The sequence below is a fragment of the Taeniopygia guttata genome, chromosome 6 (assembly GCF_048771995.1).
Source record: "Taeniopygia guttata chromosome 6, bTaeGut7.mat, whole genome shotgun sequence".
NCBI classification, from domain to species: domain Eukaryota; kingdom Metazoa; phylum Chordata; class Aves; order Passeriformes; family Estrildidae; genus Taeniopygia; species Taeniopygia guttata.
Window position 1 is genome coordinate 3590702 of NC_133031.1, and position 15663 is coordinate 3606364.

Consider the following 15663-nt stretch of genomic DNA (forward strand, 5'->3'; position numbering starts at 1 on the left):
ACATTACTGCAAAAGCCAAAATTTGCTGCTGCTCTCAAATGGGAGTGGAATCCGTTTGAAGGGACCATTTAGAAAGGAGTCACAAATCACCTCAAACATTTCAACCTATTTCACAGATTTATTTGTTCTGGCAAGTGAGATTCCATTGAGGAATGAACATTTAATGGCTGAGAGTTTAATGATTTTTCTAAATAGCTTCATGGCTGCTTTTCTAATCTTGGAAATAAGTGTGTGTGTGTTACAGTAAACAAAAATATTTCTATGATGATAAGTACATATAAATGGAAAGACACTTTTCGTGTGTTATCCAACCATATGTGAAAGAAAAAGAAAGGAAAAAGGTTTCTCCTAGGATTGCTGTTCTGCTGATTCACATCTGCAGTGGGACCACAGGGGCAGTTTCCCACTGTCACTTCTTTGTTCAGGCAACCTCCACTAAATATATTTGTTTGGATAAAACGAGAGCTGGGAAATTAAATTAATTATCTGGTGCCTTCTACAGAATCAGCTGCTCTTGTTTGTTTATATGGAAGGGATGTCAGGGGAGTATGGAGGGAGAAGTTCCTTTCCTGGTTTATGTCAGTTATTGTGCAGATTATTTGGTTCTTCCTGACGAATTCATGTGGAGCAGCTTTTCCACTCTGCAGCTGAAAACAATCCTGCCGATGCACAAAATCAAGAGGAAGCCATGGGATGAGCAAAGTGGTGTCTTTGTGTCCAGAGCAGGGTGGAATTGAAGATGACCCAAGGTTCATGCAGCAACCTGGAGAATCCTGTGATCAGCTGCTTCCGTGGCTGTACATCACTGGATAGCAGGAGTGGCACGGAGGGGGAGCAGGTTTTAGTTTGGTTGCAGTTTTACTGGGTTTCATGTGCTGGTTTGCTCCTACACAGGATTATTTGCTGGAGTCACTGCCACCCCTTGAAGGTTCAGATATTTCCTTGTAGGGCTGCTAGGGGGTTTTTCACGTTACCACAGTGAAAAATTTATTCAGTAGCTGGCCTGCTTGGGGTGGTCTCTAGGGTTTTGGGATGAATGGTGGTCTGAAAGCAGGGAGAAATGATGATTTATCTTAGCGACGTCTCCAGCACCATCAGTGTCTGGGTACAGAGATTTTGTTCAGAACCCTTTGATTTCTCCAGTGTATGTCATCACCTGCCAGCAGTTGCTTGGCTTTAGTCTGATATCACTTGAACTCTAAGATAATTTAAGATATTTGCCATGCAGTCGGCTGTTGAATGTAGACAATATACCTGTTTTAACTTCTTTTTTGTCATTTAATCACAGGAGGGGGTTCACATTTCAACTGGCCACAAGCACTATTTCACCAACAGAATACAAAGTTTGGGCAGTGTCTGGAATGAGGAATGTTTCCTTCCCATCCCTAGCCAAAAGTAGATGTTTCTTAGCTGGATAATCAAGGTTGTGTGTCCAGCCTCATGCTCTGACAGAGCAGGGAATCTCGGAATGCAGAATTCCCTCTCCAGTGGCATTAGCCCAGCAGTGTTGAAGTCCTCTGTGATAGGAAACATCCCAGTACACCTCACGCAGTCACTTCCATTTTCCTGGTCTGGATACCAGGGGGCTTTTGTTGTTCCAGCCCACTTGGGGCCAGCTGAATGTCTCATTGCTGTTCACTGTAAGGCAAGGATGACTGGCAGGAATAGGAATACAGGGTTTAAATAATTTATAGCTCCATGCATACATTTTAAACCCATTTAAACTGGAAGAAAAGCAACCAAGGCAGACTCTTTCCACTCTTGTTAAATCACCCTTTTGCAGCCTTAACTTCTCTGTGGCAGATGGAAGAACATAACCATAAATATGTTTGCAGGAGCTGCTGAAATATTTACGTGGCACGGCACGCACACACCCAGTAGCAACATCCTTCCAACAAGAAGCCCAGCTGAAAGCTGTCTGCCAGTGTTCTGTGGAGGCAAAATGCCATGCACCACTTTAAATTCTGGTTTTGCACGCAACAAAAGCTCTCCATAACAGATGGGAGTATTAACCAGTTTTAGAAGGAATGGTGTCTGAGGCTGCTGATAGCAGCCCCACAGAGGTAGCACATAAGTCCTGTCATCTGACAGATAAGGCTCCAGAATTTCTCATCCAAGGCCACTGTGAGCCTCCTGTTTCGCTCGTGCAAGAGATGGAGGTGGATACCCAGCCATTTTGTGTAGAAAGGGATCCTAAGGGCAAAGCTTTGTTAAATGCTATAGGAGAAAAGTAATTAAATAGATGCCAGTGGATGACACTGGCAAAGAAAAGTGGCTTCCTATCCTGAGACTGGGGGAGAGGGCTGTGATTTCACATCTGATAAATGGTGGGCTTTGGTCCTGAATATCAATTGTGTACCACAAACACCTCAAGCCCTTCCCCTTAACTCATGCTTAAGAAATCTCCAGATGTCTTAAATCAGTTTAGGATCCACCAAGTATTTAAATATGCAGGGTTGTCAGGGTGTGTAATGACAAGATGGAAAGTGTCAAGAGATGGGTGTGAGCAATGTACTGAAAGCAAATTACCCCTCTTCAGTCTGTCACCAGCAGTGCAAAAATGTACATAGCATATCCATGGACTGGGAATTTCACAGGGCTTGCAGAAACCTAATGCCTTGCACTGCAAATTAGGGAGTTACAGGGTGGGGGGAGGTAATAGTACGTATTTAAGGTAAGTCTCGTGTTTATAAGCAGCTCTGCGTCCTGCTTGCCTTGGAGAGAACTGGCCTGGGATCCTGTGGGGCTGTGGAGCTGCATCTGCGGCGGGCAGCAGGCACGGCTGCCCTCTGTCCGTGGGCTGGCTCTGCCGTGCCCCAGGCTGCCGTGGGTGCCCATCCCGAGGGCTGGCAGGAGTCACTGTGCTGCAGAGGGGCACTGGGTGGCTGCTCTGGCTCACAGCTCGTCGCGCTCTTCCTCGCTGCAAATGCAGGCGCTCCTCTGGCTGTTCATGAAGGGCCGGCAGCCCAGGGTCCAGACAGCGTTGAACACCGTGTCTGCCATGGATTCACAGGCTGTGGAGAAGGACAGGGTGGCCAGGTAAGGACAGGAAACCCTGAGCTCCCCAGCCCGAGCCCTGCACTGAGCTCCGTGGGGTTTGCCATTGGAAGCATGGGCTGTCATCTTTTCTCTCTGAGAACTGCATTTTTATAATCCTGAGGTTCCCTCCTCTCTTCTCTCCAGGGTGGCATTAATTTCTTACCCCCTAAACCCCTCCTTTCTTGCCTCTTTGAGGCCCTACTGGTTGATGGATCATCTGGGGCTCTGCAAACAGCACTGTTTACCGAACAGATTTCCCAGGAGGCCCCTACATTATTACTTCTCCTCTCAGTTTTGCCTATGGCCACTATTAACCAACATTTCTGGGGTTTTTTGGGAGTTACAATGCCAGCTGCCAGCCAGCGTGAAAAATCTTACAGCAGCTGGAGCAGCTGACTGCTTGACTACTAGCCCCTCCACATCCCAAAAACAACCCTGAAAGTGCTTGTCAGTAAATAAATAGGTTACTATTAGGTCTTTAGGGTTTATTTACTGGCAGCAACACTGATAGCTGTATGCATGATGAAGTTGGGAAAGCCTTGCCTTTGGGACTGTTTTCTCCTATCTCAGCCTCTCCAAACACCTCAGAGCTCCTGTTCCTTCAGGAGGCTGCTCAGTTGGCAGGCACTGGAGAGGCTGTGGTGAGTCAGTGAGAAAACCGAGGTTTTGAATGCCAGATAAGAGCTGGAATGGCTGAGGAGGAGGGCTGTGACAGGAGCTACTCAGAGCAGCCCTGGGGACAGGATCTGTAGAGCCCAAGGTGAGGGGAGGATGGCTCAGAGGTTCACTGGTGTTACCTGTGCCTCCTACAGCAGCCAGGACAGAGATGCTGGAGGAATCTGCTCCTGCCTGGCAGAGGTGGCTTGGCTCAGCCCAGGAGTTTGGGCTCTGCTCCACCTTAACTCCCTAGGATCTAGGTTTGCTTTGCTGCTGCAAGCAGAGAGCAAGAGGGAGTCATATGAAAAAGTGGAAAATCTGAAGAGATGGGAAGAAGTTGGCTGTGTGAGGAGCTGTTGATAAGGGTGACCATGAAAGATTGGCTGTGCTCAGCCTGTAGCATCTCAATCTCAATCCATGTCTTTGATTTCTCTTGCTGGCCTGGGCACTCTTCCCATGCATTTATCTGTGACCAGGTAGGAAGCCATCTGCACTAGCGCTGCAGACTTCCCATGTGTCCTAATCAGGCTGCACCTTTGGAAAACAAATGCATATTTAAGGATACCTTACAGCAGGGGGTCAGCAGAGGTTACCAAAAAAGCTCTTCTCAGACTTCTAGGCTGAGGCTTTTTAAATTAGGCAAAACCAGGGTGGCAGTTGAGCTGCTGGCACATCTCTAGGGCTTGTTAGCACTTCTGAGTCATCCAGAGCTGCCTGCAGTGGCTCAGCCACTACCCAGACTGGTGTGTCCCTGGTGCCATCATCATCTCTTATCTGTGACCAGATCCCTGAGAGCCCTTGGCTCTCTCAGTTTTGCTGGCCCCTGGCCACGTAAAGGTTTCAAATGTGTGCCTCACTGGCCCTGTAAGGCTTTTATGTGTCCCCTTAAGGTGTCTGGGACTGCCTCCAAGTTTTGAAGGAATTACATCCAGTGTTGTTTGTGGTTTTTTTCACACATTGTAATGTTTTCTAAATGCAAATAACTGTAGGTCTCCAGCCTTGAGGCAGAAGTGTGTGGCAGAGGGGGCAGATCTCTGTGTTCTCACCCACCTGTGACAAGTGCAGTTCAGAGATGCTGCTCCCTACTGCAGAGCTGTGCATCTTTTTGGCAAGGAAGGGGCTCCCTGCACCGGGGATGGGAGGCAGGGTCCTACCTTGCACCTTGGAGACGAAGCCCAGGCTGCGCTTCAGGTCGGAGCAGATGGAGTGGAGGCACCAGCGGAACTTGGCGTCACAGCGGTACTTGTTGGCCCCACAGGTGTCATAACAAATGTCCAGCTGGTTGCAGCACTTGGTCATGGCAGGGATGCCCAAGTCTAGCTGGGGAAAGAGAAAAGAGGTGTCCCTTGGCTGGGTTCTGGCCTCAGGCTCACACAGCTGTGATGGGGTGAGGTCTAGCTGGCTCCTTTTCCAGAAGCTATTCCTGATAGCTGGGGCAGCAGGAGGGGATGTGTGCTGCTCCCTCACCATCTAAAGAAGGATGAGGGAGCAGCCCAGTGGTGTCCGTGGTTTAGGCTCAGTGCAGACTTCATCCCATTCTCTTCTCCTCTCTGTGTCCCAGGGAATCAGCGTCTGGCAGAGAGGTGGGGAACAGCCCCACCATGACCATTTTCTAGTTTCATTTGTCAGAGAGCTCCATGTCCTTGCCAACAGTGGCAAAGGCCCCTTTTCTCTTTTCCTCTTTTTCCCACAACCTGACAAGGTCCTGCTTTTTGGCCTAATAAACATGCCATAAGTATTCTAATGCCTTATTTCTCAGAGATGCAATTGAGGCCAAGGACAAACACAGCATGGTCAGGGGAGCTGTGCTCCCTGTAAGCTTAGCTAATGACCCTGGAGGTGATGGAGCAGAAGGCCTGTCTCCTGGAAAGACTGTACTTGTTAGCTTGTTATGAATTATTCCTCTTTTTGCCCTTCCTCATGTAAAATTTAGATTAATTGTTCCTTCATTGCACTTGCAATTGCCTGGTGCAGAGTAGGCACCACAGAAACGCCCACAAGGTTTGCAGTGAAATAGAGTTTCAGGAATTAAACCTAACATGAAAAATGGGCTGCAAAGAGAGCGATTGTCAGGGCAGGAATCTGCCTAATTGCTGCAGACTCCGTGGGCAGTAATAATGCATGGGCTAAATAGGATTCCCTGCTCTGAGAGCCTCCTGGGAAGGCTTTTCCTGGTGATTCCAGTATTGTTTCATTAATTGCCTTTAATATAATGAGCGGGTGCATTTTTAAAGCCTGTGGGTTTCATTCAGTGCTTGGCAGAGGCAAAAAGGTGGGAAGAGGTGAAGGGGCAGGTATGGAGGATGCACTCAGGTGTTGCTGTGTACACACAGGTTATTGTCACCGAGCTGCTCAGCCCAGCCCAGCCTTTTCCTTGCCCAGAATGATGAGCTGGTGATGTGATGGAGAGCTGCATCCTTTGGGATTGGTGGGTGGGATAGTACATACACTTTCGGGTACCTTGAGCCCCAGAAAATGGGAGCTACAGCCGTTGGGTTCTTGGGGTTTGTAGTGAGGCCGTGGCATGGGAGCCTTCCCTGGGGAAGAAGAGACAAGACAAATGTTAGGAAAGCTGATCTTCCCAAGACTAGGTCCAAAAAGCAAGGAGTGACAGTCAGCTCCCCTTTGGTTTGCATCCCCAAACACTACTGCTTACACTGCTGACTTAGCAAGGGGGTTTCTTTCTATCCTCAGTTCATTCTTGTGCTGTGGATCTCCTCCAAACTGTGCCAGACCTTGAGTGTCTGATCTTGCTCTGAGCAGGTCTTCTTGGTCCATTTTCTGCCCATGGTGATGCATTGCCACGTTTTGCAAATAATTTCTGTTCCTTTAATCTCTGCACTTCCCTCAGTCTGCTTAATATGCATAAAGGAGCAAGAACTCCCTCTGTGAATAATTATTTACCCAATGTAGGAAGAGTCCAGCTCCCAGCTAGTTCTAGCAGTACCTTTCAATAGCATTTTAATCTGATTGTTGTAGGGGAACCTGTTCGGTGCCTGACCACCCTCTGGGGGAAGAACCTTTTCCTCATATCCAACCTAACCCTGCCCTGACACAGCTCCAGCCATTCCCTGGGTCCTGTCCCTGCTCTGGGACAATAAACTGTAGGAATGCTCCAAAAAACTACGTGTGAGCTGAGCCTTCTGAAACCTGTCACATCAAGGGTTAAGTTTCTGCTTCCCTGAGCATGGCTAGAGAATTTATATAGACATAAAATGGATCTAATTCAGCCCTTCAAGGCAGGGTTGGGTTCTTTTAAAGTCCATTTCCACCTCCTGCTTTTTGTCAGCGCCGGGAATTATTTAAGACACTTTCCCCATTTTTCTGTTCAGGTACCTAAAAAGCCAGTGGTTAATTCAACCATAAATCTGCTGTGCCCTTGGGAAGGCCTTGCAGCCAAAAGCCTCAGAGAGACTTATGTAGGAGTGTTCCCAGCACCTCTCAATTAAACTTTGCCAGAGCTGTTTTGCTTAAATAACAGATTTGCTACAAATAAATAACAAACTGAAATCCTATCCATCTGTGAGATGCCAACAGGCAATTTTCCCCTTCCAAAAGAGCCTTGATGTTTTTTTTGGAAGGGGGTGGGAACTGGGACTCAGAATTCAAATGTTCCTGAACTGATGCAGGAGGCAGAAGAAAGTTCAAAATCTGCTGTGGGTTTTGCAGGATGGAGTCAAATTTGAGTGTCTTACTTGTAATATTGATTGTAAAAATTCTGTTCCTGCAGCACACTGACAGTTAGTGGGATAAGATGGCAAGTCTGAGTAGGAGTGAGACTTTTTGGGGATGTGTAGATCATGGAATGGCTTGGGTTGGATGGGACCTTTAAGATCATCCAGTTCTCCCTCTATTATCCAGTTCCCAGCCAATGAAAGCTGTGTTTCCAAATCTTCAATTAAGCCCAAGTCACAGCTATTATAATGTTCTAGAAAGCTGTTATGATGAAAAAAACCCTCACATAAGGATTGTGCTGATGCCACAAAACATCAACTGCCTTCAGGATAAGCCCTTGTAGGAAACTTGTCCCCTCCCCTCTGAAAAGCAGAGCTTTTAAACTTATAAAGTGCCCCTTTGTACTCTTTCTCAGCTAGGTCAAGTCCAAGACACCACAGTTAACCTCTCTCCCACATCTTGTTTTGTAGGTAGGAGAAAAGCAAAACAGGAATATCAGGCATTCCTGCCTCTCTACAAGCATTGACTCAGTGTCCCTGTTATCATTTATTGCTTGCCCATCCTTACAGGCAAGAAGATAGATTGCAGGCCACTGCCTTGTTGCCACAGCCCTGGAACTGAAGTTGAGTGTCCCTGATGCATTTTAATGCCCTCAGGCTGTTGTAGCTGTTCCAAGAGGCTGGAAAGCAGCCAGCTGGCTGAACAGCTGCTGGGACATTGGCTGGGGGAGCTGAGTGTATTTTTGGGTGAATGGATGGTCTCAGGGCTCCTTGCACTGTTTGGGTGGTCCATTGTTGTCTGTGTGCCCCAGGCGGGCAGGCTTTGAGCAGAGGTGCCTGCACACACCCAGCCTTGTGTGCCCTGTTGGAGAGAGCCTGGCTTTGAAGGCTCTTTTCCCACAGCCTGGAGGTGCCCCCTCCTCTGAAGCCCTTCAGGACCAAAGGCTGAGCAAAGCAGCGAAGTCTTGTCTGGCCAGGAGGAAGCTACAAGGGCTTCACTCCCAGCCCAGGCTGTTTGTTTCCCCTGAGATGCCCAGTGAGACTTTGTAAGCAGGGGGGTATTTGCCAGTAAATGCGAGTGTAACCCTAATGTCCTGATTTAAGGGAGTTATCCATCAAGTTGGTTGTTTTCAGACCTCAGTAGCTGCTTGAAAAATCAGGAGAGTCTTACAGCTGGAACTGCCAAGTGTTCAGCTGAAGATGGATGTGCCAATCACAGGTGAGTCCTGACCTTTACTGTGGCAAAATAAGCTATTATTGGTATATCTTGGCTGAAATGGAAATAAGTAGAAGGAATAATTTTTGTTTCATGCCTGGGGAAAAAATACAATCAGGCCTTGATTCAGCACAAAGTTGATTTATGTTCACCCTTCTGAGCAAGGACCGGATCTCACTGATTTGGGACCATCCTGGCATCCTCTCCAGTTTGCAATGTCTGTGCCAGAGATTAGCAAGGAAGGGTCCAGCAAGCCCCTTGGAGCCACATGGGCAGCATTTCAGTAGTGTCCTCCTTCAGGCAGTTATTAATGAGCTGTTCAGCAGAGGATGAGAACTGGGCTAACAATGGGCTTGTTTTCCTTTCTAGGTAAAACACTGTTCCTTTGAGATGCAGGGTGCTCCTGGGATGTGAGCAGGGATTTGTGCTGCTCTCTGGAGATGCTTTTTATAAGGACAGGCAAGGATAGCCCTCTGGATGTGTCCAAAAGCAGTAACTCCTGCATGATGTGGTAAGTCCTGAGGCTCCATGAAACCAGCTCTGAATATCATCATTACCTCAGGCCCACTGCAGTCCCAGCCACGTTTTTCCCACTGCCAGGAGTTTCAGTCTCTACATTAAGGAGGGCAAGTCCCTTTCTGCTCTGAATTTGGAGCATGGAGTGCACTTTTAGGAGGTTGTGACACACATGGCCTGGGACTGCCACACCTTGTGCTGGGGTGGTGCTGGAGGGTCTGGGGACCTCATCCTCTAGGCACTGGGGACACACATGGCCCTCCTGAGCTGCTGTAGAGAGGACTGAGAGATCCCCAGCTGAGGGACCAGAGTCACTGTGGGACTGTGGTGGTGGGCTGGGGTACCTGGCTCCCTCCATTCCATGGGGCTGAGCTTGCTGCTCCCTGTTTGTTCTCAGTGTGGGGCCTGGGAGCAGAGCTGGCAGGAGGGGGAAGGACACATATATACACATTAGATGGATGTTCAGAAGAGGTTTTACATCCAGCAAGTGGTTGAGCCCTGGAAGCACTTCCAGGCTCATCAGAGAAGTGGTCCCATGGCTACCAGGGCTCCAGGAGTGTCTGGACAACGTTTTCACAGGATGTGACTCTTGGGGTGTCACAGGGCCGGGAGTTAGAATCAATGATCCTGATGGGTCCCTTCCAACTCAGCCTGTTCTGTGTTTCTGTGACATTAGTTATGAAACAGAACAAAAAACTTCACAACTTTCAGACTGATTTTGAACTCCTTATGGCCCCTCTGCCCCTGGCAGGGAGCTGAGGTCCCAGCCCTGCAGCATCTCTTGTCCCAGTGCCCTGGCTGCTGGCCTGGGAAGAGCAGGAGATCCACGGGATCCATGCAGACTGAGACAGAGTCAGTGGGGTCTCCCCAAAGGGTTAAGTCTGTCTGTGCAAAACAGTGCTCCGGGGAGGAGAGGGGTTGAAATCCCTCTGTGCTCACCAGCATCTTTCCCATGTGGTCACTGAGGGTGTGGGGTGAAGCTGTGGGGCAAGGGGCTGGCAGGCAGCTGTGGCTGGGCAGGCTGAGGTGACAGGACAAGATGTTGCTGTGGGACAGTTGTAGGAGGCTGAGGAGAGGATAGTCTGAGGGAAAACTCCTGGCTGGTTCCTAAGCAGGTCGTTCCCACAGGTGCCCTGGTGATGGCCAGTGCTGCCTGTGGCCCTGTCACCCCACAGACTGCAGCTCTGTGCACCCAGTGATGTCACCCCCTTCATCCTGCCCCCAGGACAAACCAAACTAATCCTTTTGGGTGAATCACCAAACAGTGAAGTCCAAAGCAAGCAGGAGCTGCCTCCTTCTGCCTTGAGTACTAAAGGTGCCTCCCAGTGACGTGAGGTTTGTCCCCCGTTATCTCTCCTCCTCCAGCCCACGGCACCGGCCAGCTCACCGCTGCAGGATAAGGCACTCCGAAGGTTGCTGAGATTAGGGCAGCTGGCTCAGCCTCCCCTCCCTGTGCTGTCCGGGCAGAGGGACAGCCCGGGTGCCGGTGTGCCCTTGCGGGGAAAGCCGCAGCCTGCCCTGTGTGCGGTGCCTGCAGAGCAGGCTGCTCTTGGGGAAGGGGGTTCAGTGTCCCTGTGCTGGCACTGGCAGAGAGGTTGTGACCCTGAGCACTGCCGGGAACAGCTCGTGGGTAGGAGGGGCTGGTCGGGGCCGCAGGGAAGGAGAAGAGGAGAGAGGAGTCAGCAGCAGTGATGATCACTTACCATATCGACAGCGGTACTGACAGACTCCATTTTTCCCCCCAAGCAGTTCCAAGAAGGAGTCGAAGTAGCTGTTCACCGTTTCAAAGCCGTCCCGGATGGTGTCGATGCCCCAGTCGGAAAAGGATGACTGTGCCTGGGAGTCCTGCTGGCCGGGGCTGTGGGGTGCTGCCTCCTCGGAGCCGTGCCCCGGGCGCAGGGTGAGGCACAGGAGCGCTGCCCCCAGCAGCAGCCGCATGCTGCGCTGCGGTGCCAGCCCCGGGCAGGCGGAGGGGCAGCAGCCGCGGGATGTGCTGCTGTGGGTAGGAGGCAGTGGCTCCGCTCTGCCTGGACTTTAAACGCTGCCCCGGGAGCCGGCGTGAGGTCACGGCAGCCGGGGTGCAAAGTGCAGCGCCGAGATACGGAGGGAGTTCGGCTCCCGGAGCTGGGAGTTTGCACAATCCCGCTGGGACATGCTCGGTCCCCATGGCGCCAGGGCTGCAGCTCCCCAAGAGGAACCCTTCCCTCACTCCTGAGCGGGGTCTGTCCCCCGAGGACGCTGCATGGGCCACCTCACTCCTTCCCCAGCCTGCTGGGACGTGAAGAGTATCTCTCTGCCCAAAATTTCTGCTGCTCAGGCAGGTTGAGGAGCACCCCTTGCCTTTTCCCCAGGCCTCCTGGGCACATGGAGGGGTGGGATGGGAGCTTCAGCCAGCCTAGCTGCTGGGTGTATCACTCCTAGCAAATCCCAAGGGCCCACGGAGCCTCAGAGGGGTTGGTCCAGCAGCTTGGAGTAGTTTGGGGTTACAAAGCCTCCATTCAGGAGTCTGTAATTCCTTGGCAATCCTTGGCATCACCTCCAGTTCCAGGATCAGTGTGGTAGGTGAGTACTGCCTTTGATGTGGCTGATGTTCCAGCTGGTTGTTACAGCTCCTGTGTAATGTAAATTAAATGTGTAGCACTGGTGACCCAGGAGGAAAGGTTGGCACTGAGACCTGAGCCAGAGAATGGGTTGTGGGGCAGCTGCAGGTCCTGGCTCTGGAGTGGGACAGGTCTGCCAGGACCCAGGGACCTGCTCAGCTGGTGGAGGGTTCAAAGTTGCTCATTAAAAAGAAAGAAACCAAGTGAACACCAACAGCAAAAGACAAAGCAAACCACTGACAAGGAATAGAGAAGGGAAATGGTGTGGGAAGGTTCTGGCTGCTCTTAGATTTTCAGATGTGCTCCCGCACAGCACTGCCTCTCAGGAGGAGCTGGGCTGCAGGCATTTAAAATCTATGCCAAGCACAAATGCAAATTCTGGCATTTTATAGTTTTGCAGGAGATTCAGCCCTTTGGTGTTGCTGCTTCTGAAAGGCCAGAGCTCCATGGCAGTGCCTGTGACTCTGCACATGGCCCTGGGTGATGAGCTCCAGACATGGGATAAGGAGAGGGAACTACAGCCAAGTCTTGGTTTCTTAGGCAGGTAAGTCAGAGAAGTGGGGAAGGAAGCAAACAAGCTGGTTAGTCCCTCTCCTGAGCAGTGGTGTGGAAGCAGCTTCTGCCTGCTTGTTCCACCCGTTCTGAGGCCCATGGCTGACTTAGGGGTGAGGGGACATTTATTAGTGCAGGAGCTCCCAGGGGAACCTCAAACCAGCTTTGCCTTTGGGGAAATAAACCCAGATGCAGAGAGCACTGGGAAAGGGAGGTTGGCAGCTTGGGAATCGGCAAATCCCTGCCTAGAGTAAGCCTTTTGTGACATCTGTGTCACCCCTGGCACATGGCAGAGGGAGTGCTGGGGAAGTGAGGACTTCCTTGCAGGAACACTGGAGAGCTTGGGCCTCTCCTGCTGTTCAGACCATGCTGGGGACTGCTCTGTCAGTCATGGGTGGAAATGGTCCCTGGAATTTGTTTTCACAGCCCCAGTGTAGGGCAAACTGGATTCAGGAGTCCCATGCTGTGTGTTGCAGTGAGTGGAGCCTTTGGTTCAGTCCCTGCCCTGCCTGACACTCCATTTCACAGTCCCAGTGCTCCCAGCCTTTGCCAACAGCCTGGCAGAAATTAATGTAAAAAAGAGTGAAACAGCTATTCGGGAATAGCTTGGAAACGTGTAAGAGCCTCTGGGTGTCAGTGCATGGTGTCCTGCTTTTATGTAGAGCCTTTTAGGGTTGTTCTGGAGGCAGTTGCAGAACCCAGCTTTCTTTGTCATCCCTCGGTCCCTGCTGACTGATCCATGTGCTGCTGAAGGCAAAGAGAGAGGGAAAAGATGCTGGCAGGACTGCAGAGGAGGCAAACCACAGGGAATGTGGCATGAGCAAGGCATGCAGCCTGGAGCTGGTGGCTCTGGAGCACCCAGGCTTGTTTGCAAAATCAATTGGAATTGGGAAAGCCGAACAGGGCGGGGAGAGAGAGCAGCTGGCAGAGGACAGAGCCTGAGTAAAGAGGAGTCAGAAACTTTCCTGTTAGTTTGTCACTTGTCCCGAAGCAAAGGTTGGTGAGTAAAAAGCAGTTTAACTGCTTTTCCATAATGTGGCAGCCCCTTTGCCCTGCTCTGGGGATGAGCCACTCTCCTTCCTTCCTTCTGCTTCCTTCCTTCCCTCCCTGAGCCAGTCTCCTGAGAGCTTTTCAGTCCAGCTGCAAATACCTCGGTTGCACCCAGACTGCAAGATCTGAAGACCAGGAAAAATGTGGGATTGGGTAAAATGGAGCTCCAGTTTTCCCTGGGGGAGTGGCTGAGCAGCTGCAGCAGCGAGGAGCGTGGATGTGCGCAGTGGGCCCCCGCAGGTTCTGTTACAAAAACCCTTTCCCTGCAGCAGCTTTTCTCTCTCTGAAGATTTAAGGGGTGCAGATGCTTTTTGCCACGGAGGTGAACTCTGACAACCGGTGCCTTAACTGGGTGCTGACCTCGGGATGGGCAGCTCCTGACTGCGTGCATTCATTCCTGCCTCCGTAATGCTTAAATATAGAGCAGCCCAGGGATGCTTTAAGGTCTTGGCAGGGAGAGGTGACTGCAGCCGGCCTGTCCCTGCGCTCCTGTGCCCCCGCGCCTGGGGCACTGAGCCCCTCACAGATGGAGCTGCAAAAGCCCTCCTGGCCCCGCATCAGGAGCAGAGCTGCAGCTCCTGTGCTGCATTCCTCTTTTCCATCGCCTTTGGCTGCCTTAGGGAGCTGCTGGTGCTGGCTCAGGTTAGTGGGGGATCCGTGGCTGCTCCACAGCCCGGTTTGGGAGCACAATGAGGAGAGCTGCGGGTCAGTGGTGAAATCCTCAAGTCCTCCAAGCCAGGTCAGGGTCTGGCCGCCAGGGGAGGGTGGGTGGGGTGGTTAAAGACCCCCTCCCTCATGGGGTCGAGCTCAAGTGTGTGGACAGGTCCCATCCCTCTGGGAATCTTTCAGCCTTGTGCTGCCTGCCCCCAGCTGCAGGAGAAGGTTCTGATCCTTTGCCCTGCTCAGGTGAGACCCCACCTGCAGAGCTGCCCCAGCACAGGAGGCACCTGGAGCTGCTGGAGAGAGCCCAGGGCAGGCACCAGGATGGGCAGAGGGATGGAGCAGCTCTGCTGGGAGCAAAGGCTGGCACAGCTGGGATTGTTCAGCCTGGAAAAGAGAAAACAGCAGAGATCTCAGAGCCCCTTCCAGTGCCTAAAGAAACTCCAGGAGAGCTGGAGAGGGACTGGAGTAACAGGACATGGGAGAAGGTCATCAAACTGTCAGAGGGCAGGGATAGATGGGGATATTGGGAAGAAATTCTATATTGTGAGGGTGGTGAGGCCCTGAGGGCGCTGCCCAGAAGAGCTATGGCTGTCCCTGGAAGTATCTAAGGCTAGGTTGGACAAGGTCTGGGATAGTGGAAGGTGCCCCTCCCCATGGCAGGGATTGGAACTAGATGAGTTTTAAGTACCTTCCAACCCAAATCATTCTGGGATTCTGTGATCCCGTCAGACCCTTTCCTTTCTCTTCATCTTATCCTGCCCTGTGACATTCACAGGCCTTACCTATCTCTGACCTTACCCTGCCTTTTCAGCTGAGGCTGCTGTGGTCCTTACCCTTGCTGGGTTCCTCCCATGCTGGTGACCCCCCCCATGGTCACCCTTGAGGTGCCAGAAGAGCCCAGGCAGGATGGTGGGAAGTCAGGGTGGGACAGGGCTGATCCAGAGCCCTTCCCTTCCTCCCAGGCCTGTCTTGCCAGGGGCAGGGCAGCAGCTCAGCAGCACAGGGTGGCTGGAGGTGGAACCCCATCACCTTTCCAAAGTTAAACAGTGCTGGTGCACTTCAGGCTTATTTCAAATGTGTGTCACATCAGCTGTGTTGGGGCAATGCCCTCCCTACCTGCAAGCCAAGTGCTCCATGGGCAGCACACAGCTCCGTTCCACAGGCAAAGGGATCCAGGCCTCTCAGCAGCCATTGCTGTGCTTTTTGCAGGTTCCTGAGGATGGGAATTAAGCACAAGCTCCACTGCTCTGCAGGGTGAAGCCCAGGAATGGCTGTGGTGTACAGACCCCAGAGGTGTGGGTCATGGAAGAGGCCAGCCTGACCTTCCTACATGTGAGTTTATTGTGCTCGTGGAGTCTCTGGTGTTTTCTTCCCCTCCCTAAAACCATTCCAGAGTAAGTGGTTGTTTGACCTTCTGGCTTCATGAAATAGATTTGTCACCCCTGGAAAAGGAACCTTCAGCAGCTGACCCTGCGTTGAGCCCAGCATTATCTGCCCTCCCCTCTTGCAGTCCTTTAGTGCTGTGTGTTCCCAGTGGAGATACAAAGTTTAGTGTTGAACAGGAATTTGGGGTAGGAGCCTCTCCTGCGCCTGCCTAGTGAGATGGTGAAGGGAAATGGAGGAGTTTGGTTTCCACAAATGGTAATAAAACTCTGTGTGATCAGATTCATAGCAGCCACATACGAGGAGAGCTGGA

At 51.4% G+C, this 15663-nt stretch overlaps 1 protein-coding gene across 2 annotated transcripts; it reads right to left on the minus strand.

The window, feature by feature from the left end:
* Positions 1-98: 98 nt before the first annotated feature.
* PLA2G12B (phospholipase A2 group XIIB) lies at positions 99-11116 on the minus strand. 2 transcript variants are annotated; one of them, XM_002191903.6, is made up of 4 exons: positions 10806-11116; positions 6157-6233; positions 4851-5016; positions 99-3014 (listed from the first exon to the last, which is right to left on the minus strand). In XM_002191903.6, the coding sequence occupies exons 1-4, from the start codon at positions 11038-11040 to the stop codon at positions 2896-2898; spliced, it is 597 nt and encodes a 198-aa protein (XP_002191939.5). In that variant the 5' UTR covers positions 11041-11116; the 3' UTR covers positions 99-2895. The 2 variants fall into 2 exon arrangements, with proteins under 2 accessions (XP_002191939.5, XP_030131532.4); XM_030275672.4 differs by having other exon boundaries at positions 6145-6233.
* Between the last annotated feature and the right edge of the window lie 4547 nt (positions 11117-15663).

Excerpts from the sequence above, each read along its gene's own strand:
- PLA2G12B (XM_030275672.4), bottom strand. The coding sequence starts at position 11,040 with ATGCGGCTGCTGCTGGGGGCAGCGCTCCTGTGCCTCACCCTGCGCCCG. Across the intron at positions 6,234-10,805 it reads TCAGTACCGCTGTCGATATG|GGAAGGCTCCCATGCCACGG; the intron begins GTAAGTGATCAT and ends CTTCTTCCCCAG. Across the intron at positions 5,017-6,144 it reads GGCTCAAGGTACCCGAAAGT|CTAGACTTGGGCATCCCTGC; the intron begins GTATGTACTATC and ends CTCTTTCCCCAG.